At 35.8% G+C, this 26,200-nt stretch overlaps 4 protein-coding genes across 5 annotated transcripts; 2 read left to right on the top strand and 2 right to left on the bottom strand.

The window, feature by feature from the left end:
* The first annotated feature begins 2,756 nt into the window (after positions 1-2,756).
* LOC131770410 (hydroxyproline dehydrogenase) lies at positions 2,757-10,614 on the top strand. The gene is made up of 10 exons (XM_059086118.2): positions 2,757-3,267; positions 3,806-4,011; positions 4,504-4,559; positions 4,862-4,917; positions 5,331-5,432; positions 6,013-6,084; positions 6,604-6,750; positions 7,450-7,721; positions 8,292-8,380; positions 8,906-10,614. The coding sequence occupies exons 1-10, from the start codon at positions 2,938-2,940 to the stop codon at positions 9,076-9,078; spliced, it is 1,503 nt and encodes a 500-aa protein (XP_058942101.2). The 5' UTR covers positions 2,757-2,937; the 3' UTR covers positions 9,079-10,614.
* On the bottom strand, positions 5,646-15,059 carry LOC131770411 (geminin). Of its 2 annotated transcripts, XM_066162406.1 has the most exons (8): positions 14,798-15,059; positions 14,587-14,700; positions 14,096-14,236; positions 12,843-12,900; positions 12,489-12,571; positions 11,979-12,068; positions 11,791-11,844; positions 5,646-5,873 (listed from the first exon to the last, which is right to left on the bottom strand). In XM_066162406.1, exons 1-8 carry the CDS (start codon positions 15,053-15,055, stop codon positions 5,736-5,738), a joined length of 936 nt encoding a protein of 311 aa, XP_066018503.1. In that variant the 5' UTR covers positions 15,056-15,059; the 3' UTR covers positions 5,646-5,735. The 2 variants fall into 2 exon arrangements, with proteins under 2 accessions (XP_066018503.1, XP_058942103.2); XM_059086120.2 differs by lacking the exon at positions 5,646-5,873 and having other exon boundaries at positions 10,643-11,844.
* An 899-nt stretch (positions 15,060-15,958) lies between these two features.
* On the bottom strand, positions 15,959-23,264 carry LOC131770403 (syntaxin-12-like). Its single transcript, XM_059086110.2, has 12 exons — positions 23,175-23,264; positions 22,435-22,497; positions 22,002-22,079; positions 21,814-21,883; positions 20,750-20,846; positions 20,160-20,237; positions 19,950-20,021; positions 19,557-19,603; positions 19,031-19,118; positions 18,460-18,532; positions 18,283-18,365; positions 15,959-17,639 (listed from the first exon to the last, which is right to left on the bottom strand). Exons 2-12 carry the CDS (start codon positions 22,469-22,471, stop codon positions 17,538-17,540), a joined length of 825 nt encoding a protein of 274 aa, XP_058942093.2. The 5' UTR covers positions 22,472-22,497; positions 23,175-23,264; the 3' UTR covers positions 15,959-17,537.
* Positions 23,265-23,423: 159 nt separating this feature from the next.
* LOC131770397 (nucleolar protein 58-like) lies at positions 23,424-25,963 on the top strand. The gene is made up of 4 exons (XM_059086104.2): positions 23,424-23,554; positions 23,692-24,062; positions 24,409-24,713; positions 25,239-25,963. Exons 2-4 carry the CDS (start codon positions 23,705-23,707, stop codon positions 25,362-25,364), a joined length of 789 nt encoding a protein of 262 aa, XP_058942087.1. The 5' UTR covers positions 23,424-23,554; positions 23,692-23,704; the 3' UTR covers positions 25,365-25,963.
* Positions 25,964-26,200: the final 237 nt, after the last annotated feature.

The following is a 26,200-nucleotide window of genomic DNA, read 5'->3' as shown; positions in this document are numbered from 1 at the left end:
AATACTGATTTGGAAAATTACCTTAACGACACGAGCCCTATTATGATATGATATGACAACCCCTTAGAGGCGTTATTCCAATGACATATTCCGGTTAGATCTTGGCATGTGACTAGTCATTATGTAGAGCCTGGGGGTAGCGGGGAGGGGGGGAGGATTTTGTTTGTGTTATGATAAAGTTTACTTGATCCCCCACCCCTAAGGCTATGTAATACGTAATATCTTATGACTCCCCCTCTGAATGGAATTTCATTAGCAATGAATTTTCTGTACCCCTACCCCCCCCATGTGATCCCTCCAAAATCCCAAAAACCCCTCCCCCCCATGTGATCACTCCTGAGTCCAAAAACCTTCCCCCCTTCCCCCCTCCCGGGGATGAATAATGACTTGTTCTTCAAAACTATTGAAGCCAATTTGTAGCCCCCGTTCGTTCTTAAAATGGGAATATTATCCTTGTAAAGTTCACAGGCGATTCCATGACAATTTTATTGATCACTTTTAATTTAAGTTTCAGTACGTTTAAAAGTTACAAGTGGGACTCACAACGTTCCGTTCGCTGGAACCAGGATGCACAGCGCGAAGAAGATCAAAAGCGCATGACAGAGTTGGTTTCCTATTTGGCTCGACAGCGGGCTCACACGTCACAAGAGAAAAGCGATAACAAACAAAAACCAAAAGAAGTAAGACTTTTATGATGGGACAGGAGCCTATCATTAAGTAATGAGCTCCTGGATGGGATTATCATTGTTTTTTTGGTGCAATGCATTCTTCGACAGGCAATTTCATTCTAAACACCAGTAAGAGATTTTACAGCCATTAAGTTAGCTCAATCTTTATCTGTCTTGTAGTTTGTAGGAGGCATTTTCTCTAAGTTGGACATTCAGTTTCGTGCGTCACAGCAGGCCGTTGTATCGAAGACACAGTCCAGCGGGCCACCAACAGGAAACAGGTACGCTCAAGTCTAAAGAACGTCACTCAAAATGTGATAGTCTCTTACAGTGATCAGTCCTGTCTCGCAACGATACTATTGTATTTGGTTGGGACACTAGCCGCGACGAGACTAAGGGCCTGGAGCCTGTTGATTAGTGAATGATACAGGCCAGCTTGACGTTATCCACTAAATCCCAATACGGTGAATAGTGCTGTACGTTTTCTTAAGACTTATCCGCTAGATATTGTTAGAAGTAAATTCTCTAACACTCGTTGTTGGTTTGGTCGACTCTTCTTTAATTTCTTTTCTTCTCAAGTTATTACAACGGGGACTAGCTTCGATATATCAGGGAAAACTAGAGTCTCCGCTTATAAAGGTGACGTTGCGGATGACATTTCTAAGCCGTCAGTCTTCTTGTGTCGTCATCGTACCATCTCAACTAGCGAATCACGCTTGACTACGTATTACAGTTCCCACATACTGAGTATGCACTTAGGGTTGTTTGCGCAGTTACAAAATCAATTTCTACCTTAATTTTCATATCTTTACGGTTGAGATCGGCCAGAACAGAAACGAGATCGACAATACAAAAATTACAAATAACCTTGGTTCAGAGTATTATTTATATCTGAAAGTGTATCTTAAGAGAAAATCACCTTTAAAGATTGTTACATAACATTTGCATTTCTTGTTACAGTCAAAGAATTCGAAAGATCCAACTGAAAGTAACCACGTGATGACATGAATAAGAATACAATTTGAAAGGCAATTTAACTTATTCTTCGTTGTTTGTAATAATATTCAATATTCGTTTTTAATATGATGTATGCAATTCTTGTAGAATGTGTGTTTAATAAAAGCTGCTTGTTATTTCCGACAGATTTCTGTTTACTTTTTTCTCTCTTCTCGTGGTAATTAACCGCTGAAATAGGGACGTTGTGTTACATTCTATGCTTTCTGTTCTCCGCTCTCATAGGTTTTTTGGGGCAGGAAAAGTTACAGAAATATTAGCATAATTGGTGTTTATTGAGGCAAAATGTGTGACAAAATTGATGCAGTGTTATCATAATCTTTTCGAGAAATAGAACTTACTGAATAGGAGTTGCGTTATCCTCGCTTGGTGAAAAAGGGGACTTTCCTACGACTCAGACCCTCAACTCCCACGGGTTGAACAGTGAGGCATCCTGTCACTTTTTCGAGTTAATCGCCTGAAGGAGAACACCACCCGTGAAATCATTGTTTCCTTACTCGGAACTGGTTAGATCAAATGACCACCACAAACCGTATAATATTAAGCCAAGCTTTAATAATTATTCGATCTAAAAGAAATACATTTATAATTCGCAATTAGAACAAACGCAAATCAAGTCTTTATCTTGTAACTAAATTAAAAAACTTCAATATAAACTTACTTCTGTGGCGGGTCGTTACAACAGTCTCACTTTACGGGTTAGCAGATTCTCCAGGTAAGCGGATTTAGAGACAGAAAAACGATAACAAAATAACTTCTTTCTCACTTCGATTCTGCTGAAAAACTGACATAAAACATAATCATCTAACGCTTTTAAATCAATCTATTGAATTAATGTCAATCACGATTCTTGTCATCGAATAAATCTGTCAACACGAGGCAACGCCTATTTATTAAACGAAACAATCATACAGACAGCTTCAAAACAACTTATTGGAGGTTATGTAACAGAGAGCTGCAGCAGAGGAGGGGGGAATAATACCAAATTTCCACTTAAATTGTCGCGATTCCTGTGCACCAGATGTATTCCATTTTGGGACAGTAAATATGCTTTTTGATTGGTTTATTTGACCAAGGTGTATAAAAACAATCCATTGACGAAGCGATTGCATTTTTTATATAGGCTACTTGTTTCGCGTGATTCTGTGAGCAACCAGTCATTCAAGCGTGCGGTTACTGACTATAGCATAATTTGAATAGGACACAGGCTAATTACTGGTGTCTCTTACTTTGTCAAAACAACATTTTTTCAACGATGTCTTCATTGATTTTACATCGAATATCTCGTCAAGTTATAGAATGTGGGAAACGATCGTACAGATTAGAACCCACAATAGCAAAATTTAGTTTTTCTCAAACTGGTACTCACACAACTCAGGTTCAAGCAAGGACAGAAGTTACCTCGGCAAATCGAGAAGTAATATTCTCTGAAGGGAATGGAAAGAGCGCAACAGACTCTGAACTAACTTTCGAGTGGAGTCAGCTTCAGACTGCCTACCAATCTAAACGGAATGAGGAGATTTTACGCGCAATGTTTGTACTGAAGATATGTTCCTACGACACTTTCGTCCGCAACAGTATGCAGGTAAGTTCGATTCAATACTTCAACTCGAGAGACAGTCGTAAGATTCTTCGAAGTATGTTCGCTTAATCAAGCAACACTCGACGAAAACACGGTCATCGGGAAAAAAATATAAATGGTTATAAAAGAACGTGGAAGAGGGATCGGTACTATTGTGTTATCTCGATTCGATTTCAAATTTTGGGGTGAAATATTGAGCACGTCTGAGCACATTTGCATAACCAGTTACTGAAAATTTATCGTTTTGATTCGCGACAAAATTATCAAGATCTATTCGGTGCTAATATCGTTTCTGGTCAAAGCAATAAGATTTTCATGCAAGGGACATTGGTTCGATATTAAAGGTGTCTTGACTGCAGCATTTTCAACGTGACAAATGGAAATTATGCAGAGGAAAATGAAAGTGCCCTACCCCCAAACAATAAATGGCCAGTTCCTGGTTTTATGGTCAGACAAGAGTAAATACTCTTCCTTTTGTCTTCATTAGCATCCTTAGGGCAGGGCTGAGTATAACTGTCTATTTTTCTTTTTATTTCAACAGCTTATGTCTTTAGGTCGATGGGTGCTGGGAAGAACACTGTTTGAATTTCTACTACGCAATACCATGTATAGCCAGTTTGTGGCTGGGGAGACTCTACCAGCTATACAGAACACAATAAGAGAGCTACGTCAATGTGGAATAGGAACAATGTTATGTGTCCCTAATGAAGAGGATCTTTCAACTGATTATGATAACTTTAGAGATAGGTGAGCTTGTTTTGACCTGTGTTTCAGAGAGTCAACATCCACAGTTGTAACAGTCTCAGCTGCAATTTTTATGATATTTTTAGGATCATTACAATGTAACAACTATTCATGGAAGTGGTGGTGGCTGGTGGTAGATATTTATCGAGCTACAAAGCCAGTGAGATAAAATAGCACAACAAGATGATTTTAACTTATTCATTCCCACAGGGATTAAAATATTTTTGGACGCAAATCTTGCAAGAGTAACTTAGAGGCGAACAGCAAAGGACAATCAGAGTTTAAAAAGCCAATCAAAGTGCACCTCCATGTTAGCTATCCACTGTTATAGTATATGGTATACTAACATTTGTTATCTATTACAAATTATTGATATCTCCCTAATCACTATGATTGTATTTACTGCCAATTTATTTGTTGAAGTATATCTATACATACTAGACAATTTAGAGCAATTAAAAATAATGGTTAATTTGAGGAAAATTACTTCTACAGGGAAGCTATGTTTGATAGAAATGCAAATGCCATCTTTGACTGCATTGGAAAGACAGGTAACTGATAACTTATTAAAACAACTTAACAATAAGTCTCTAAGAGAGGGGTGTAATATTTTATCCCCATACACACTGAGGCCCTTCATTTAGGTTGGGTGAGACTTGCTGTAATAACCTCCACACTGCTTTTCTGTTACCCCATCTACAGGGTTAACTTTGAATTTGATGGTAGGCCCAGGGACATTCAATAAATAAATTTTTTTTCTATAATAAAATTCCTTTTCTTGCACTATCTTGCCATATGTTAGTTCTTACAGCTGTTTTAAATCTCAACACCTTGTTTTGGTCACAACTTTTAGAAGAAGGAGGCTTTTCACAAATGAAAGTGACAGCCATATGCAGCCCTATGCTACTAGTAAGTGGCTCTCAGTCAGACAGCAAATAAGTATGATATTAACTTTTGCAAAATTGAAAATGTCTGTTTGCATAGCTCCAAATGAATAGTCATTGAATAGTCCTCAAAAGTTTGTTATTTAAAAAGTAAAGCTTAAAGGATGTAAGCAAATAAGTTTGAATTGTTTTGTGGGACTATTTAATTGCTCTGCTTGATATCCTTATTTTTGCCTGTTCTACAATGGAATGCTGCTGAATATTCTGCATGTTCTTTTACCCTAATATGCTAAAAGGGCATAGTAGTATAACCATCAATCAGACAGATGAAATTTGAAGTCTATGGCAAAATTACTTTATTATTCTACATGAAAAAAACATACTTGTCTGGTGTGTATATAAATCATTTTAACATTTTTGTTATTATAAATGTTTCAGAATGTGTTGAACAAGCACTTAGCACCATATGAGGCCAGTACAGAGGCACTTGAAGGACTCGACATTCCAAGTTTTGCCAAAGGGTTTGATGGGAAGTTAAATGTGAGTTAATTAACCTTTGACCTTTAATTCTCAGGAGAGACTAAGCTGGAACTTCTCCTCAAGTTGTAGTGCATTGTCTAAGGGCCTATTTACACGGTACGACTTTGTCGCATGCGACAAGCTTACGACACGAATTGTTTCGTGTAAATCAAACCTACAACTCGCTTACGACTCTTAAGTCATGTCGTAGGCCTGTCGTAAGCTTGTCGCATGCGACAAAGTCGTGCCGTGTAAATAGGCCTTAAGAAAAACCTGATGACAATGTATACAAAGTTATCTAGTTTTAGTTTTAATGCATGTATATCAAAAAATGTTCTCATATAATAATAAAAACAAGAAAATTTGTATACATACCAGTGAGGAGGAAAGTGAATCATTTGATCGCATGAGTTTATAGATGATCTTGTCTTTAGTAAAAGGTTTGTTGACTCTATTCCAACACTAGAACAGTAAGGATTCAATTGGAAGGTTATTGATTAGAAAATCAACATTTAAAGAGAGAGGGATAAGTAGTTTTTGATGTAACTGTATGTCAACTCACTTCTTTGATCTAATTTTGCTGTGTTACACTTGATTTCAGGTGCCCGTTTTAAATGACAATCAAAATGAGCATCTCTTCAATGTAATGAAAAGACTAGATAAATTTGCTGAGGTAATTACTTTTGTGGTATATACATCTTGTGATTTTCATCCTAACATACTTGTCAAAGCTTTACCACGTAATTTAAACTACAAGTTATCACAATATATTTTTAACCCTTTAACTCCCTTGAGTGACCAAGACAGAATTTCTCCTTACTATATCTGTACAGTATCATGCAGACAAGTAATGAGAATAAAGAAAAATCTCAATTATGGGATTAACAATTGATCTGATACCAAATTCTCCTAACTAACATAATGAGAACTGTTTGGCAGATAGCAAGTAGAATTACCAATAAGATCTTGGGAGTTAAAGGGTTAAAAGTCATGAATTCAAAACTTTATTTTTAGGCATTTCTGCTGATGATTATTACCATTATGTTGACTATTACCAATTAAGGCCTTTTTCTTAATTTCATTTATTTCATGCTTAAATTATATCTAATCTACACACATGTATTGACCAATAAGGGCACACATGGTATCTATTCAATAATTTTGTAAATAATTTGTAATGTTCATTTGTCAGGCATGCATAAATCGCAATGTGCGATTGGTGATCGATGCAGAGCAGACATATCTACAGGCAGCAATCAATCAGTTGGTGTTAGTACTTCAGTACAAATACAACAGAAACAACCCTTGGGTTTACAACACCTATCAGTGCTACAGAAAGGTTAATTTACTATCTTAGTGAAACTCAGAAAACTGTTAACTCTGGAGATATTCATGAAATTTCACTAACAAACCAATCAGGCTTGAGAAAGCATACAGTAACATAAGGGTAAATTAATTTGTGGTTTGATTACATGTCCTCATTTGCACTCTGATTGGTCTTTACAAAACAATGATTATTTCATAAATATTTCAGGTGTTCATGGTTTTCTGAAGTTGACAGAAATAAAATTCCAACAATAATTTTAGGTGAGAAAAGTTTTTAACATCCTTTTCTGTGGAGCAGGGGGTAGCAAATTTACAAAATTTATTGCAAATTTATAGGAGACAGTAATTTAAAGATATGCCAGCAAAATACAGTACAGGGCTAGGAAAGAATACAGGCAGACAAAAAGTGTCAATGTGCAATGTTCCCATAAACCTAAAAATTATGCAACATTTCAGCAAAACACTGCATTTTATCAATTTACTGGTGTACAGTAATAACCCACATAGGATTGTGTTCTCCCAACATTGCAAGTGTGTCACTACATGGTAAACTGATAGAAAGTGCAGTCTATTGCCTTTACAAAATAAACTTCCAATTTCTATGGTTAACTACCAGTGCAATAAACAACAGGTTTTTGACCAATCAGGGTGCTTGTAGATGCTCTGCTATTTTGTTGCATTACCTAGTATAACACAATTTTATAATTTACAGGACACTTATGACAGAGTGATGGCAAATTTGGAATTGATGCAAAGACTAGGTTTCCACTTTGGTGCTAAGATTGTTCGTGGAGCATACATGACAATGGAGAGGAATCGAGCAGCTGATATGGGTTATGATGACCCAATACATAACAGCTACAAGGATACTTGTAGAATGTATGATCAAGTGGTAGACACTTTGTTACACTTGGCAAGTCGGACTCCAGCAGAAGTCATGATAGCCTCTCATAATGAAGAATCAGTCAAACTTGTTGTTCAAAGGTATTTCACTATGCTACTCATTGAAAACAAGGTGTTCAAGAGCTCTCATGAACAGTAATGACATTTTCTGACAATTCACCTCTGAGCTGTGTTTGAAATAAAATTTTCATGAATCTTTGTCACTACCTTGACATTTTAATGTAGACATTTTTTTTATCTCAGTGTGTTGGGAACACTTTCCTCCTAAAATTGACCAATATGCCACACCATGAAAGCAGGGCTTGGGGTGAAATTGCATATTCCAGCTTGTAACATGCATGTGCAGCATGTTGGTATCTTGTCAATATAAGAGATGGTAGGATAGCTATCGAGGGGATAAGGAATTTAACATGGCAAGTAAGAGAATGGTGGTGAAGATGGTAACAACTTAATGAGGACATTGACAATGGCAATGATGCTGGTTGTTGAGAGGTTGATAGAAACCCATAATGAGTAATATGCAATAAAAAGAGTCGCAATACTGCAAGTAAATTTGTGTACACACCAGCTTTAACCAGAAGTTATTTAATTTGATAACATCTACTTTGCTGATTAAATGTAACATACATGTATATCAAAATTTTGGAACAGAATGAAAGAACTTGGCATTGCACAGGATGCAGGGAAGATTTCATTTGGACAACTGTATGGGATGTGTGACCAGGTCTCTTTCTTATTAGGTAAGGGACAAACAGTGACAGACAACATATAAAGCCCATTAAGGAAAAGTCTGTTTAACCAAAGTCTTAAGCTTGGGATATGCATTAGTGTTGAAAACATTTAGGTTTATCATAATGATTGAGAAATCTGAATTTTTGTTGATTTAATGTGATAGGGGAAAAGAGTGTGTCAAGGTAATTCCTAGTCAAAGGCTGGGTTAAATTGCCTTCATTGAAGTACTGCCATTGTTACCAATACTTTCCTGGGTCTGCAAGTAAACAAACAAATAAGTGAGCAAACCCTTTAAACGGAGGTGAAAATGAATCCAACAGTGCAAGATTGCAAAAATCAAAATGGACTTAAGTCAGGAATACCTTTCATAAATGATGGCATAAAGTCAGAATTCATGTGGGGATGCATTGCTGTAAATTGTGAAGAGGCCTTTCCTCCTAAACAATGAGTGGAAGGTCTAGCCAATATTAGAGTGATTTTCCATCCATGTTTTATAGTAAAAACTCTGTTTAATTTCTCCTTTACTACCACAGGGCAGAAAGGCTTCAATGTGTACAAGTCAGTACCTTATGGCCCTGTTGGTGAAGCACTTGCTTATCTTGGGCGCAGAGCCACAGAGAATAGAGATGTTATCAAAAGAACAGAAAAGGAAAGATCTCTCTTGTGGCAAGAGTTAAGAAGAAGAATCACTTCCCTAGCTCATTAGTGTGAATAATGCTATCTTCTGACTAATGTTATTAATTTCTTTCCTTGGCATAGCTGTCCTTTTAAGGTAGTGAGGAATAATCAACATATATTGTTCATGAATGAGCCAAAAGTTGGAGAGGAAATATAAAAATAATGGCATGGGTGCACAGTTTTGGTGTTACCAATAATAATCAGATTTGTAATCAAGGTGGTTTATTTGCCACTTTGAAAAGCACTCTCAAGGGTTTGATCCTTGATGCAGACAAAATCATAACTGACAGGAATTTGATGTTACTCAAGAACACCTTTATAGTCGGTCTTTTCTGACTTCAAATAGCTCTATAGCTCAGAGGAAACATTTATAGAAAAACAAATTTGTATTCAATGGAAAACTTCCATTAATAGCTAGATGTTTTTAGTATATCTGGTGGCCTCTAAAACAAAAGATTCCCTAGAAATTGCACCACACCCTTAGCCACAAGCAATGCTTCTCTAGACAAATGCTAAGAATACTTCTACTCCAATTGAGTAATGGGAAGTGAAATTATCCCACTGGAGTTCCACTTTTAGGCCAATATGCTATTCATTTCATATCAAGAAGTGTTAACTGAATTTATGGCCTTTCCTACCATTGTGGGACTTTTCTATGTTTTTCCAAAGGTAGCCAGCTGTAATTCATGCTTAAAATTTAAAATAGGTTTTGAATTTACTCGCTCAAGAACTTCATTAAGGGCTACTTTTTTTAATAGATTGCATCTCATTGCAAGTTAAAACTGAAGGAATCTACATTAAAACAACTGAGATTCATGCCAAGCTAAAAAAACTTACATTTATACTAGGCTAGCTTAATTGTATTTTGTACATCTGGCTTGGCAAGACACTCAAAATCCCCTCCATTTAAGAGTTTAACCTTTTGACTCCTTTGAATGGCAAAAATAGAATTTCCCCTTATAATATCAATACAATATCAGGCAGATAAGTGATGATAATATAAAAAATATATTTAATTGGAGATTATAAGTTGATCAAATACCAAATTCTCAAAATTAACATCACATGAACTGTATGGCAGACAGTGAAGAGAATTAGTTGAGATCTTGGGAGTTAAAGGGTTGAATGGGCAGTTGATGCAAGTGCCTGATATAACTGTATGGTACAGCTGATGAGAGAAATTGTATAAAAATAGCACTGCTGTGTCACACAAGTAAAATGTATTAAGGAGACAATCCCTATATAGCTTTCATAATAGTTAAGCTTTAGAACAAATTAATCATTCATTGCACATTGTATGTGGTTTTATAAATATTGGAACTACAAACAGAACAGATTATTAAATATTGAGAGCTTGATGTTGTTTTAAGTCACATGTTACAATTTGTTTTGTGAACTCCCTAGAGACCTGTTTGTTCATGAATAAGGCATTAAAACTTTGTGAATAAAACAATATAATGCTCTCAAGAAATGATCATCTTCATTTAATCACTAAAGGATTTAAAAAGATGAGGGCTTGGGTTAAATTATTTTCACATGGGGAAGAACAATGTAATTGTACATCGTGGATCCATTAATTTTAAGTGAATGTAAATAAACAATTTTATAGCATCCTATCCAGCCTCATGCCTTGCACTGTGCTATTGCTAACTACTACCAACCAACGGAAAACTGCCGTCCCTGGTTTTACAGAGGCAAACACACAGAGAAGTTTATCCAGAATAATACACAGGCTTTTTTCCAGTGTGCTAAGAAAGTCCTTTTCATTCTTGGGAAAAAAGACAAATAAAGTACAAGAGCCAAGATAAAGTTATGCAGGATCCTTTATAGAGACATTAAAAAGTTTTTGCACCACAACTCCATTTAAAAGAAAATATGAGCAAGGGAGGTACATGCCTGAACACAATACATCATTTTTAAAAAAGTGGAGAGCATTTATTGTGAGAAAATAGGATAATTATGTGAAGAATTCTCTACAAGGATTAACTTGACCAGATATTGTTTGAGCATAAAAACACTGCAGCTGCTTTGTTTAAAATAAGAGAAGAGGAACAGTATGTTTTGGTAAGCCATCAATTTTCAGGACAATGGCACTATCTTTCTAAGAACTATGTATATGGTTGGATGATAACTAATTAAAAGTCGTGGAAAGAGCTACAAGGTAAATGATGCATTCTTATCCATTACCTCAAAAGTGGCCTGATTTGTTCATAAGATAAGTTCAACACTGCCAGACTAATTATTCACATTCTGATAACTGAGAACCGTGTTGAGATGAAAAGCTTTTACTAACTTTTTTAAAATTACACTCATCTGTAGGGCCTGTATTTAAGAAAGACAAGAACTAATGAAGGCAAGGCAACTTATTAAGAATTATATCTCTGAAGATTAACAAATAATTTTTATGTACATAGATTGGAATGAGATCCCCCAATTTCAGGGAAAAAATTGCCATCTTATGGATTCCAACAAGAAAAGGAATTTACAATCATCCTGCAATTTTTCTTAATCATAACAAATACAGGTACATCTTAATCTTGAGGTGCAATAGGTTTCTCAAGATGCATGGTGAAACAATATGTGCATGGATACATAAATACTTGAGGAAAATGTACATTGTAGAAAAATCATTTTTGAAATACATCAACCACTTAAAAAAAAAAACCAAACAAAAAACTCAAATTGTGGTACTGGGTCAGAAATAATTTACTGAAGTAAGAGTTAAAAGGTATTAATCCACCTCTTCATCATTATCACTGGATTCTATATCTGGAACTTCTCCCTCCATCACCATCTGTGAAAAGTTCCATCACAAGAAAGTATTAAAAACAGATATGTACTAGATATGTGGTAAATTTTCCATAAGATTACAAACTGAGAGAAACTGTTTAGGCTCAGATGCAAAGAATATCTTAACTCTTCCAGTACCTGGTATAGAGAAGCAAAATACTCAGCTTGACCAGCAATTTCTTCAAGGCTTTTGTTTCTTTCTCTGAGTTCTTCTAACTCTTTATGAATCTGAGTTAAAAACAAGAAAGTTAACCCTTCAACTCCCAAGATCTGATTGTTAATTCTCCCCTAAAGCTGCTACACATTTCCTTGTAAATTAGTTATGAGAACTTGGTGCTAGATCAAGATAACAGCTTCTACCTGATAAGTTTGAATATTCTCATCCATTGTTTGCTGAATAATGTATGGATATTGTAGGGAGAAGTTTTATGTTAATCACTTCTGGGAGTTAAAGGGTTGATCAAAACATTCAGTCTGCATATGGAAAATTCTCATTCCACCACCTTTACATATACCTTGCAATCTGAACATCTGCAGGTAAGTGCACATTCAATGAAATGAAATGACTAAATCTTAAGACAGTTGTGCAAGTTCATGGTTACTATCTGATAATTTTATAAATTTTAAATGAAAGTTTTATGTATTTACCCTTTCATTCTCCTCCAATGCCTCTTGTAGAGCCAGTCTCCTCTCCTCTGCCAAAAGCTCCCAATATCTCTCTGGTGGTGGATCTTAAGTCAAACAAGTTACCAAGTTAATAAAACAAACAAAAAAAAAACAGGTAACTTAGCAATGTAGTGAGAAATAAAAAGGATAGCACTTGGTGGAAAATCCAGTATTTATTTAATAAATACATCACAGTATATACAAAATTTGATCGAGCTACCATACCCTAAGAACAAACTGAGACATAATCTGACAAATCAAACATACTGTAACAACAAGTTATAGGATTAGAACATTACAAAATCACATTGCATTCTACATACAGCAGCCACTTGCCTGAAATCATCAATGCTACTGCTTCGTCAAACGATTCCCCATGAGGCGATTTTGTATTCTATAAGACAAAATACCATTTTTGATTCAATATTTTTCAAATATCAAGGGGTGTTGGATGTCACAAACTTGTGGATTGGTGGACTGGAAGTAAACAACCTTCCTCTTAAATTTTGAGAAAAAGATAAAGGAAAAGCTTCACTGCACTATTCAAAAATATGCTCAAAATACTCATTTCTGAGTGTTGTAGCATGTGAAAACAGCTTCTTCTCATCACCCCTGGTCAAAGACATTGTCAGAGGATCAATGGCTTGGAGCCAATGAGAGGAAAGGGTCTTCACAGGCTGATAATGGCTTGCTTCGTAAAGCAGAAGCTATGAATAAATCAATTTAGCAAAGGCAAGCCATATGGTTGTTCAGTAATAATTGTTAACTTTTAGTGGCGTTGGGTCCTAATATTTCTTATAAGTTACTGTCCAAACCTCTAGAAAACCCTCTCAAAGCAACCCAGTTTGATAGAGATAAGAGATAACCCAACCTATGGAAAGCTTCAATTTTTTCGACCAAGCCTTCCCCCCTCTCCTCTCTCAAAGATAACAGGAAAGTGAGCACCAACTTTTCCATTGCAGTAAATTAAAATGTGAAGGATCAAGTTTTTTTGTCAGCTCCTTTGAAAACTGTTAGAAGGATCCAAACTGTAATGCCTTCTTTAAAGTAAAGATCCTTACCCCTTCACAAAATCCTGCATCTTCGAACAGGGTGCAGGTAGTGTGGGTTAAAAGGAAAAGGATGGTATGTTCCCACTCACTCTGATTTGAAGGACCCTTTTACTTTGAAAATATAAAACTATTGCCGTGTTTATTCGATTAAACGCTGCATTTTAGAGCAGAAATATTTATAAATGCCCCTCTCCGTTTATTCAAATAATAGACTAAAATGCACACAGCGATCATCGCTTTGGTGGCATGATCGCAGTTGGAAATTTTGAGTGAACCAGACGCAAATCCTTTTGAATGTACTAGTTCTGATGTCGAGAAAGCATATTCAACATTAGATCTTTATTCCCTTTATGTATCGCTGTAGTATTAACATGCAAAGTGTGAAATCGTGAATCGTAAAAGAACGCCGCCCTCAAACAAACGCCGCACTCGAATCACGAAAATTTAATCAACGCCACAGCGTTAAATCGAATAAATACGGTAATAAATTTGTTAGGAACGCAAGGAATATATATCTACATTAATTTTTGATTATACCTCTCTGGCTGAGCTGACAGCAGTGTCAGAATCCGAGGAATCGGCAAGTGTTGAAGAAGAACCGTTGCCTGATTTGTGAAGAATCTTAATCTTCTGCTGTTTGAGTTTTAAAGTTGGTGATGATTTACCCTTCTTAGATTTCTATGAAATATCAAGGTTAAACATACTTATGTAAAACGAATATAAAATAAGAACAATAAATTCTTCGGAAAAAAAATAGGCTGATAACTACGAGCGATAGAAGGAGAGAAATATTGAACTTCAAGCTTCGAAATTCAACATGATTTCTTCCTTCCACAAACAATGAAAATTGGTACAAGCTTAATCCTGCTCGGCCAAAAAAGACGTCAGTGTTGATTTTCATTAATTTTACAATAAGAAACTGGCTGAGAATTGGCTGCAATAGGAAAACGCGTGGACTATCAGGACACAAGGTATTTCTCTAAGATAAATATACCGTAAACCTGCTTGTTTACTGCTTATTAATTTACCATTTCACTATGCCTAACGACGCCACGGCTCCCAACGAGCGTGCCATTGCCGCTTGCAGCTGGTTGGAGAACTTGAAGAGTTTTTCTCTTCTCTTTTTCGACTCCGCTCAGTTTCTGGAAAAAAAATCAACGCTCAATTAGTATCGCACCGTTACTTTCTCGTTCATCGAGGAACTTTTGTTCAAAACATGCAACATTCAATAACAATTACCGTTTTCCTTGTTGGCGACGAATACAAACTCGTCGAGAAAGACTTGGGTTTTAATTTTCCTTCACCCACGCGCGAAGTTCGCGGCGGAGAAAACAGCACAGAAGCAACCTTTGAGTGATTTCTCATCGTAAAAACTTCTCCTGGATTTGGAGAACAATTCTCGTCACAGATAAAACTACTTTTAGGGGTATCACTGTCCAATGGAAGCTTTTCAATTGGCAACGCAAATGAAATCTCGTCACCCTCATTGTCCGCCATGTTTTTAAACCTCGCGGGTAAATTCCAGCGTGCAATGACGAAAGAGTCACATGACTACCATATTAGGAGAGGTTGGTGCTCAGTCTCATTCTGCTTGTGTTGTAGCTCCTCAATTTTGCAGTTTTATTCCGGTTTTATCAGATTTCTTTTGATTTTTTTAAATTTTCTCGGCGTGAATTTAACAAATGAGGGGAGGCCTTTTTGAAAAAAAAAATAATAGACAAAAAATTGAATAACGACAATGATGATGATTAACATGACCATCATGATGACGACGATAATATGCTGGTAAATCATGAATGGCGCGAAGTCAAGTGAGGTTACTCTGCTACGGAAGTGGCGGAGGAAAATGGGCGCGCTGAAACAGAATGAAAATCAAGTATTCAATAATTTAAAGAAGGAAATCAAACAAACTGAAGGTGGAGATGAAAATATATCATTGAGAAGCTTACTTAGAATGCAAACTTTTATTAAGTGGAAAACATTTTCCTTTTTTAAGTATTTCAGTGTTTTAAGAGAGCTGTTGGCAGAGCAGCTGCTGCACCAATGGTTTACGTTCCAACTAGTATATCAAGGCTAAAATAAAGTGCCCTTTTGAACAGAGGTGTTTGTTAGCCAGTGGTCATTGGCATGGAACACAGCTGCGAATCATTTGGGATCAATTTCACCCCGACTCCCAGCTTCTGTCAAATATAGAAGTTTCCAATAAGAGATAATTCACCTTTGTTGCCTTTGCAGAATTACTGATAATTGTAAAATTTTTTAATTTACAAGATGGGGTTAAAAGAAGTCATTAGCGATCATCCTTTAGGGTAAAAACAAGAAAAATTGGTAGGAATCTCTGTAAAAATGAAATAGAAGATGGAGTAAGTTTCTATCAACCCATTTCCAACCACCACTACATTTAGAAGGCTGCTAAGTTTATTTATTAATTTCTATGTAACAAAAATCTCCCTCATCAACCATATCAAGTGTTAGATAAGAATTGAAAGAGCTTGCAACCTAAGGAAGTTCAGGATGAATGGTTCAAGATGAACAAACAATGACCCTGCTCAATTCAAGTGATTGGGTCACAATTCTATCAGAACTTGACAAAACAGAGTTAAAAGTGTACACTTAGTTTTCGTAAAAAAACATATATTGACTATTTACATTATAACAAGAATTTAATCTTTACCAACCACCAACAACCTACAAATGGCTAATTCAAGCTTGGTTAACATCCCAATCAAAGCTTTCCATTAACAACACACCAAGGTACAAAAACGATAGCCTCATTTATGGGTTAATCAGTGCAGATTAAAACTTTGCTACACTACAAAGTTAACACAATTTTTTCAGATAAAGAACATTTGGAAAAATACTTGATTGACGTGCAATTATATGTGGAAAATAGGAAAAAAAAGCAGACAACCTTTGGGTTGGTTTTACAGGATCCATTCATTTCATCATCTAATAAAATAACCTAATTACAACTCCCTCTCTTGGCCATACTAAACAGAGAATTTTTCTATGGTTAATGTCACCGTATATATATATATATGTATATACTTGAACTCTCCAAGAGGGAAACAAAGGATTGTACAGTACTGTCTAATTGTCATTATAGAAGTATAAGAACACTACAGAAGTCCTTGGTTTGATCTACCCACAAAAACCTTTTTGTTAACATTTCTTATTTCTCTATCAATGAGTAAACCCAATGCCTTTGGCAAAATTATTTCATAAAATTACAAATTATGCACTGCTAAATAAATTGCATCTTTTTTAAAATGTTAACACCAATGTGTGGTAAAATTTGAGTGTTTGAAAGGAAAAAAAACTTGGGTGACATTTTGATATGAAGATTTCATACCAGTTATGTCTACATTGTGGTGTAACTGTAATCCTTATTTCAAACCTAACTCTGTAAATTTCTAGCTAATCTATCTTCAAGTGGTAATGAAGAAGTTGAATCTTTATTGATCAGTTGCCATCTAAAGTTAAGAGATCTAAACATTATTTTAAAGTAGTATTATACAAAGGAAAACCATTACAGAGGCAATCATTAAATGAAGAGGGACAATGGCCTGTAGCAGTGACAACTGTGGAACTCAGAAAACCATGAACACACAACTAAATTGTACTCACAATATTGCTAGAACACAATATACATTTGGGACAGTTTGACAGAACCATTAACTTCAGACAACAACTGATACTAAATTTTTCACCAAGTACTAAATATGAAGTGGTCATCCCTGGTAATCAATTCAAAATAATTTCACTAGTTAATGAAACTAGACAATAGAAATAGCATAGATGAGAGTGCATGTGCTTGCAATCACAATAGACAACATTGTGCTTATGAATCACAAGATGCACTAGTGTTCATGTATTGTCCTACAACTAATCTGACTTCTATTTTTTGCCAATAGTAATGTTCTATAGAGCTAAATGGTTTCTTTCTTTTGAAAACTTAGCTTTTAAGCTTAAATCCACCTCATTTGGTATTTCTTACTGACAACCAAATGATAAGACCCAAGGCACCTGCAACAACAACCAAAATAACTAGGATACAGCACATCTTCTTTCTTGCCGCTTTCTGCAAATAAAAATTGTTTAACAATAACTTCATTCATTATTTCCAAGTTTAAAGTACTTTTTGTGCCCTTTGATCTCAGCAAAGCATCCACTTAAAAGCAGTTTAGTCTTTGACCCTAATTGGCTCATAGCTGTTGGAGTTAATCCCTATTTTGACACTATGACCCAGCCAGTTCTCAAACCATAACATCTTTATCTGGAATCCTAAACTCTAGGTTCCAAACTCCCGTCGTTGCAATTTTCCAAAAAAAGCAGACTAAACTTTTTTACTCTGTCTAATACTGTTTACAATCAATGAGATGACAAAAAAAAAATCCAATAAAACAGTAACTATGATTTCAAAGTTACCAAATTAACAAATCACAGTGGTTTAGCAAGGCCTGTACTCTCATCCACAACAATATTTGTCATCACAGTAGTCAAACTGTTGTGGACTCAGAGGCACAGCTTTGTGAGTCTGCAATCCACTGTCAATTTTTTTTTGTTTTTTTTTTTTAACCACAATATCAACATCAAATAAAATGATTCTTTCTGCCCGTGACCATTGCCTGACACACTGATGCAAGTCTATACTCTTAAAGCAAATAGGCCAATCAGATTGCAACATTACAACCAGTTACAGTGAAAATAATTGTTGTGCACACCTGATAGTGACTAGCTTTATGTAACTGGACATTGGCGTCTTCAACATGGACTGCAGCAGTGTCTACATTTGCCTCAATGCTATCTGTAAGTCAAATAGAGATAGGGCAATTGGAGAGTTAATGGAAAACTAAGGACCTTAAAGAAAATGGTTTATATGTAAAATTGAATTGTTTTACCTATCATGTCACCCTGCTCATACACCATGGTGGCAAGATCTCTGAAGATTTCATTGACACCAACAATATCAGCCTATATATAAGACACAAACAATTGATTGAACTACATGATTGCAGAGATGGCGCTATAAACTACATGTAAATGACTTGTAAAACCTCACTCTTTCAAAACCTCTCTTAATCCTTACTATACTCTATACTCAGTCTGGTCTCCAACATGTACCATTCTACCACTGGTTATTACATGTACGTATTCTTAAGTACTTGGGAACATGCTTCTAAGATCTACTTTGTAACATTGATACAGAAACGCTACATGTTCAAAGATTAGCCTTTCTTCAACAAATTTAAACCCTTCCACTCCCAGATCTCAAAGGAAATTCTTCATACTGTCTGTAATACAGTTCTTACGATGTTATTTCGAAGAATTTGGTATTGGATCAACTAACAATTACCCAAATGATATTTGTCTTTATTCTTATCACTTGTCTTCTTGTCATTGTATTTTTTTTAAGAAGAAATGTCTTGGTCACTCCTAGGATTTAAAGGGTTAAGGCCCATGTGACATTACCTCCAGTTGTCTAATGGCTCTTTCCCTTTCCTCTATCAATTCCACAGAGACCTCTTCTTCTGCTTGTACCTGGAATCCACTGCCAGCTCTAAAAGATATTTACCAAAGAGAGATTAAGTCTTCAGAAAGAGAAAAATAAAAAAAAGGTAATTTAGTGTTAACAACTGAGTTGAAAACGTAAATTGACCACTGTTAAAAGCTGATGTTTCAAGCATTAGCCCTTGGTCTATTGCTCTGACGAAGGGCTGACGCTCGAAACGTCAGCTTTTAAACTCGTAACGTTGGTTAATTTACATTTTCAACTCAGTTGTCAACGCTTAATTACTCATTATACTCTCCCACTGATGAAGCACCACAGTTTCTTTAGAAACTTACCCCCTTAATTCAAATAAAAAACAGTATTGATTTAAATATGTTTGCATCCGATTGGCTGAAAGGTAGGCACAAAATTGATGCACTCCTGGATCCCTTTCAACACTCAAGAGGACATTACCCTTTAATAACAGAAGGAAATTAAGCCACCTACCTGTCATTTGAAGTCGAGCTATGCTCATCATTATATCCACCCATTGGCTATTGGAAAAGAAATTATCAAACAATATTGTTAATCACAATAGCAAAGCCCTCTTGGCTGCAATTATATAATTGGGTTGACATGATGATATGTAGAAATAATTTTGCATGTCTTAATTTGTAGCAAAACTTGCTAATTTGGTCACCTGTGTTCAAAGGGCATGTAACAACAGTTTCATTACTTCAAGAATTTAGTCTGGACTTAAAGTGACATAGATATTTGTGTAAAAAATTAATTCTTTGAAATATTTGCGAGGACCACTTCATTACCCATTACATATTAAATATTAATCCATTCATTGAAAAAAAAAAAAAATACCTGACAACATTTTCAGAGCACACTTACACTTGGGGTTGGCATTGCTGCAGACATTGACCTTGCACGTGAAACAGATTCTCTCTCCTTTTCTGCTGCACTCTGTTTACCCACAGAAGGATGATAACTGACAATTAGAACTATGTTCAATCCACACAATCATGCACAAATATGTCCTCAATTTGATCATAGAGAAAAATCAAAAATAATTTTTCCATTAAGACTCAAAAATTAATTTACCCTCTGAAGTTGCTGAAAAGTGTTCAAAGCTGTTGAGAAGGTGTCAGCTAACTTCTCTACTTGTATTTTCCTTTGACGCTACAATAAGAAAAAAAATCCTCTGGTTAGAGGTTTATCAGAAAACTGCAATGTCTATGGTTTTTCTCATGCAATGGGCTAAAAATAATGGTAATATTTATCTGGCAATATTTAGTGCACTGACCACTGGACTACTGAACAAAGCTGTGGCATTGGCATGCCTGCAGTACAGTTGACCATGCATGTTAAAAGTAGCACCTTGTACGGTCGTACAGTCATACAGTCATGCATCCAAATTTTTTCGGCTTGATGGGTTACTACTATTTTGTATAATTATGGGGCTAAGCTCTGCAAGCTCCACTATAATCAGAATGTTACAGATGCCTTTCAGGGTCTTTTTTTTTTTTTTCCAGAGTATTATTATGTTTTACCTCCTCCATGGATTGCCTTCTAAAGACTGCTACAGGGACCAAATATAAATAACCATATCAAATATGGTTGAATACAATTTTATAGGCCAGCAAAATTGGGTCTTAAGTTACTGCAGAAAAAGTTGAGCCTAAAATACATACTCTTTCAGATGGTGATTCTCCAAACAGATGAGGAAGCTGCTTCAAGTAAGAGTGAGTTTCCTTGGCAAGTTTTTGAGTGGCTTGTTCTGTTTGTTGTCTAAAATAAAAAGAAAAATTTGAAACTCATTACAAGAGTCGGCTCTATCAATTGACAATAATCTAAGGAGAGTAACTGTGACTGTGTTAACCTTTTAACCTAAAAGTGATCAACATATAACTTCTCCCTACAATATCCCTACATTATTCACCAACAGGTAATTAGGGTTACCGGTCACCTCGCCACCAAGCAGACTCGCCACCAAGGAACGATCTCGCCACCAACGTACTCGCCACCAAGCGAAGTCTTCTCACCACCAACCACCAATAAAGAGATAAACTAGAATAAAGTAGTCGAGGAGAGTAGGATGTTCGAACGAGCACAATTCAAATCGGCCGATACGTTTGTGCGATTGTCTGTATTTAAATTATGACCTTCAGCGACGTGTTAGATGTGTTCTGTTCCTAACTCATTGACATCGAAACGTATCGTGTTTGTCTTTTGCACGTAAGCGAGGAGAAATTGCAAAACTCGATGCGAGGAATAAAAACTTACTTGAGAGAAAATGAAACTTCATGGGAAGAAATAAGTGATGAAATGAAACTCGATAGCAGTTGTAGTTGGTTTCGAACGTGCTTTCGACAACATATGTTTATAAAGTTTGAGTACAGACAAGCGAACAAACTTATCGGTTTCAAACGTGCTTTCGACAACATACGTTTATAAAGTTTGAGTACAGACTTATCAGCCGAACATCCTACTGTCTTCGACTAATCTCTTTATTGGTGGTTGGTGGCGAGAAGACTTCGCTTGGTGGCAAGTACGTTGGTGACGAGATCGTTCCTTGGTGGCGAGTTCGCTGGTGGCGAGTCTGCTTGGTGGCGAGGTGACTGGATACTGTAATTAGAATACTCAAACTTTTCAGGAAGAAGTTGCTGTCTTGATCTAACATCAAGTTCTAGTAACTAATTATCAGAGAAATGTGTAGTACCTAGAGAGGAGAATTATCAATCATATCTTAACTTACAGTCTGCTCTGCAACTGTGATTTATCCTCTGAAGTTCCAAGCTTGTCCACAAGCTTCTGAATTGTAGTGACTGTGGATTGACACCAAGAAAAAAAACATAATCTCTCGTTATCAATTTACAAGAAAATGTGTAGTAGCTGAAGGGGAGAATTGACAATCAGATCTTGGGAGTTAAAGGGTTAACATACCATTTTTGTTGATTGCTTGAATATTATTACTAACGCAGCTACAGAGTCTGTTATACTCTGTGGAGCCACCCTTTGATCCTTCAAACAAAATATACAACTGAAATCATACATAATATCATAAATTTTCCAAAAACACAATTAAGATCACACCAAATAAATTGTTTCTAATTATAAATTTCAAAAGGAGAGCATTCTACACCCCTCCAGAATCAAGTGTGACATAATCCCTGTAACATATGTACAACGACAAGATTCAAAAGAAAGTTCTGCATTCAAAAGTCATTTAATATTGTACTTAGTAAAAAATCAACCATAATCACTACTTAGGTGTACTAGGCTCTGAGTACAGAATAGTATGCAACAATCAGAAATCAATCTGGGATTAAAATACAGGCTGAAGGTAAAGCAGACAAGCAGTTCTAATCCTGATCACCTGTGCTGGAGTTTGAAGTATATTCACCGAAGGACATGGTGCTTATTTCCCTTTGCAACGAGGCTACAATAATAGAGATGAGAAATTAAAACCCAAAGTCAGGACTGAAAACCTTAAGGTTAATGGATGTGTCATTATAAAGGATTAGAATACCATAAAATGTAAGTTAATTTCTCAATTTAACAAAATAAATTTTCCACGTCCAAACATATCATTCAGTACAAAACAGCTCAGCAAATATGAACGCGTTCAAGTTTTAAGATGCCATAAGAAAACTTCCTAAGTTAACAGCTACTTTCAACTCTACATTTTAATTTCAAGAACATATATAATTCACTTTGTTAAATCTGTGTAAAAACTTCTTCAAACGGATAATGAAAGTCTTCTGCTCTTTCTGATTTAAGTCTTATTTGTCGACACGACAACCTTTAGAGATGTTTCTGGCGTAATCTATTTATCATAAATATGCTTTCAACGCCAAATGTAACTTTTCTCAGTTTTTCAATAAGTTATTGATATATTATAAATTGTATAAAGTTCAGCCTAAAAATGTAAATTGCTTCAGCCGAAATCAATTGCGCTTTCAACTAACGTAATTGGATAAGGCGCTTCGCGAACTGAACCAACAAATCTTAAGGACAAGAGATGCAAAATATACCATGTAAACCCACTAAATTACCAACCAAGGAAAGCAAGATAACTCATGTTGTTGTTGTACTAATCAAAGTCGGATTTCTCACCTAAAAGTTCTCAAATTTGCTCACTTTTCGTATTGGATCACCTCGCATATGACTAGCGAATTTCTCGAAATAACTCAGCCCCGCTAACTGTCAGCGGTTTCTTAAAGTATCGATGACGTCATTATTAGGAAGACCCGAAATGGTTGAGCCCACGATTATAACTCAGCAGCACAAAGTTCCATAGCAACAAGAAAACTTGTAAACGTTTCCATGACGATACCTTATTTTCCTCTAGCAACCAGCTTCGTGCATAAATCGAGCTACTGTAACGCAAATCCAATTAACACAACCATCCTCTCTGTGAATACTGTAGCTCATCGGTGGTTCCTCCTTGTTATTTGATTCTTCAATTCTCTGTCCTTCTTCTGCACCTTAAACAGGTAAAGAGAACTCTACTTTTTCGTTATACGATTACTACGTTTCACATTTCGTGCCTGTTCGCAATTTCACTCACAAGTGAACACGGAAAGATTTCTTCAAGGGTATATTTGACACGGAACCTCTTGTTGCATTGCAGTGCTTGATCAAATATGGGATGCTCTGCTTCAAAAACGTCCAAAGTTGTGGTCCCAATGCCAACAGAACTGAAAGAAAACTTAAAATCATCACCCGAAGAAGATAGACAAGAAAATACAGCTACGACAGAAAGAAAAACTTCGACAACAATTCAAGTGAAACAGTCCAATGTCGACAGTTTAAATGGAAGCCAAAGTAGCTTGAATTCCAACTCTGATTCTGAAAGATCAAATCGGGAAAGCTCGGCAAAATCTACAAGAACTATGGACAGTGGTTTAGGTGAACTAGAAGACGACGAAAATATTGTGACAGAAAAATCCACACTGGACAAACAGAAGAGAGCACTGATAGACGATAGGCCTCCGACACCAGGTTGGTGTACATTTGAATTCTCAAACGAAAATACAAGATGTTATTTTTCAAAATTCAATTCATAGAGCAGCTGTGATTTTTTCGTGAGCGTACCGCGCGTCCCGTAAAAGAACGTGCACTGAGTCGCATGAAGGTGGATCAAAGCTTGCGCAAGGGTTGCTCGCTTTGTTTCCAAGCGTCCAAGCGAAGCAAAACAGTGTCACGTTCGGGTTAATATGCATTTAATTAATAGTCTTTATTTATTTTGACGACTGCCGGTTAAATTAATTCTTCGTTACTCTTGAGTGATTCCTACACTGAGTTTTGTTAAGAGTATACATTGTAAACTTCATTTATTTTTTTCTAGAGCTCTGCATCGAAGGTACTCAAGTTACGAGAAGGAAGAGTTTGAAAGAGAAACGAGTTTCCTTTTCAGAAAAACAGGAAGAAGTTAGGAATAGAATAAATGCTTTATCGCCTCTTGGCGGAGTGACAGAAAGACCTCAGAGCAGGGGAGGAATGGCGTTTGATATCATGTTGGTTCCTGAAACTGGTAACGTGAAAAGAAGGCCTCAACATCTGAGATCATTGGAAAGACGGAAGAAGAAAGGAGCTCGGAGAACCAAAGAAGAAATAGAAGAAAAGCTTAAACATGCTGAGGAAAGAAGAAGGGTAAGAGTGCGTTTTATTTTAACAATATTTTAAAACGGTTGGGTCATAAAAACAACGATGAAATTGTTATTTGATGTTAAGATAATAAGAACTAGGCAAAATAGATTTCTCCAATTATCACTTGGCATAGCAAATTGCTCACCCTGACTTGTCTAAAGGGATCTCTGTTAGTTAGTATAACTGAAAAAATATCCTTCATTTTTCTCTCAAAAGTTAATTCAGTAGGATTAGCAGATGTTTTGAAGCATTGTAAATTACATAATCTATTGCACAAAAACAAACCATAGCTAATAATAATTTAAGTAAGTCCATAAGCAATGTTACAGACTTAATCATTTCCCATTATTTTGGATAAAAATAACAAGAGGTCTCATTTTTTATTTAATTTTAGCAGTTCTAATGTTCACTTTTAAGAGAAAAGTTAACCCTTAAACGAGGATAAAATCAATTATGTAAGGAACAATGAAATCAGAAATGGATGGTTGCAACCATTTTTAATAACTGTCTTTTTTTTTTTGGTTTCAGGAGAACAAACAGCACATGAAAGAGAAAGCACAAGCTATGATTTCAAGAGAAAGACAAGTTAAACAAGCTTTAGATGACTTTGAACAACGACAAAAAAATTATAATGAGCAAACTGTCTCCAGTTAGAGGCTCTAACTATACAATACATCTTAGTTTTATAATTTATCAGGACATTTTTTTATTGTGGAGTGATAATTGGTATAATATATTATACAGATGTTATCCTTGCTTTTTCAAGGGAGAGTTTGTACTGACTTGCTGCAAGATATTTTATTTGAAACAAAGTGTACTTAAAAATGTGTTAATATATTGGAAAGTAGCACTTTCCTGACCAAAAACCCTTCCCTCTTTTGGATGACTTAGCTTCAAGTGTCGATATTTAGACTTTCTGTGATGACAACTTCATCATACATTCTTAGGAACAGGAAATGGAATTTACTGCAAAGCTAGCTATGCTGGCCTCAGTCAATGTTAATTTTGAAAGTCTTTGGTCATTTTTTCTCAGTAACTAACCATACCTTAAATTTATACTTAAATCAATAATGTAGAACACATACAATTCAGGGATCTTGTCACCAAATTGTTTCTTGGAAGAAATTAAGAGGGTTAAACTGTAACATGGTCTTATAGTGTGGGTCTAACTTAATATTCAAGTCAAATAATTTTATGAAAATTATGAGTTTAACAAGAGTGAAAGTATTGTAAATAAAGGTTTTGTGACAAAATTTTAACATGTGGTGTAAATTACATTTTTAGTGGCATTTGAGTTGTAAATGATAATCTCCAAAACAGTTTCAAGGATTCATTAAGGCTGTTGGTTAAAATTACTCTAAATTCCTTTCCTGATCCTGTCTCTAAAAAATAATGATTCCAAAAATGTAAAAAAGAAAAAAACAGATGGTTGGTTTATTTAACCTCTCAACTCTCCAGGAGGAATTGCAGTTCAGTGAAATGTTTCTGGT

The sequence above is a fragment of the Pocillopora verrucosa genome, chromosome 2 (genome assembly GCF_036669915.1).
Source record: "Pocillopora verrucosa isolate sample1 chromosome 2, ASM3666991v2, whole genome shotgun sequence".
Lineage (NCBI taxonomy): Eukaryota > Metazoa > Cnidaria > Anthozoa > Scleractinia > Pocilloporidae > Pocillopora > Pocillopora verrucosa.
Note: the sequence above shows the minus strand (reverse complement) of the source record. Positions and strands in the feature narration are given on the sequence as shown.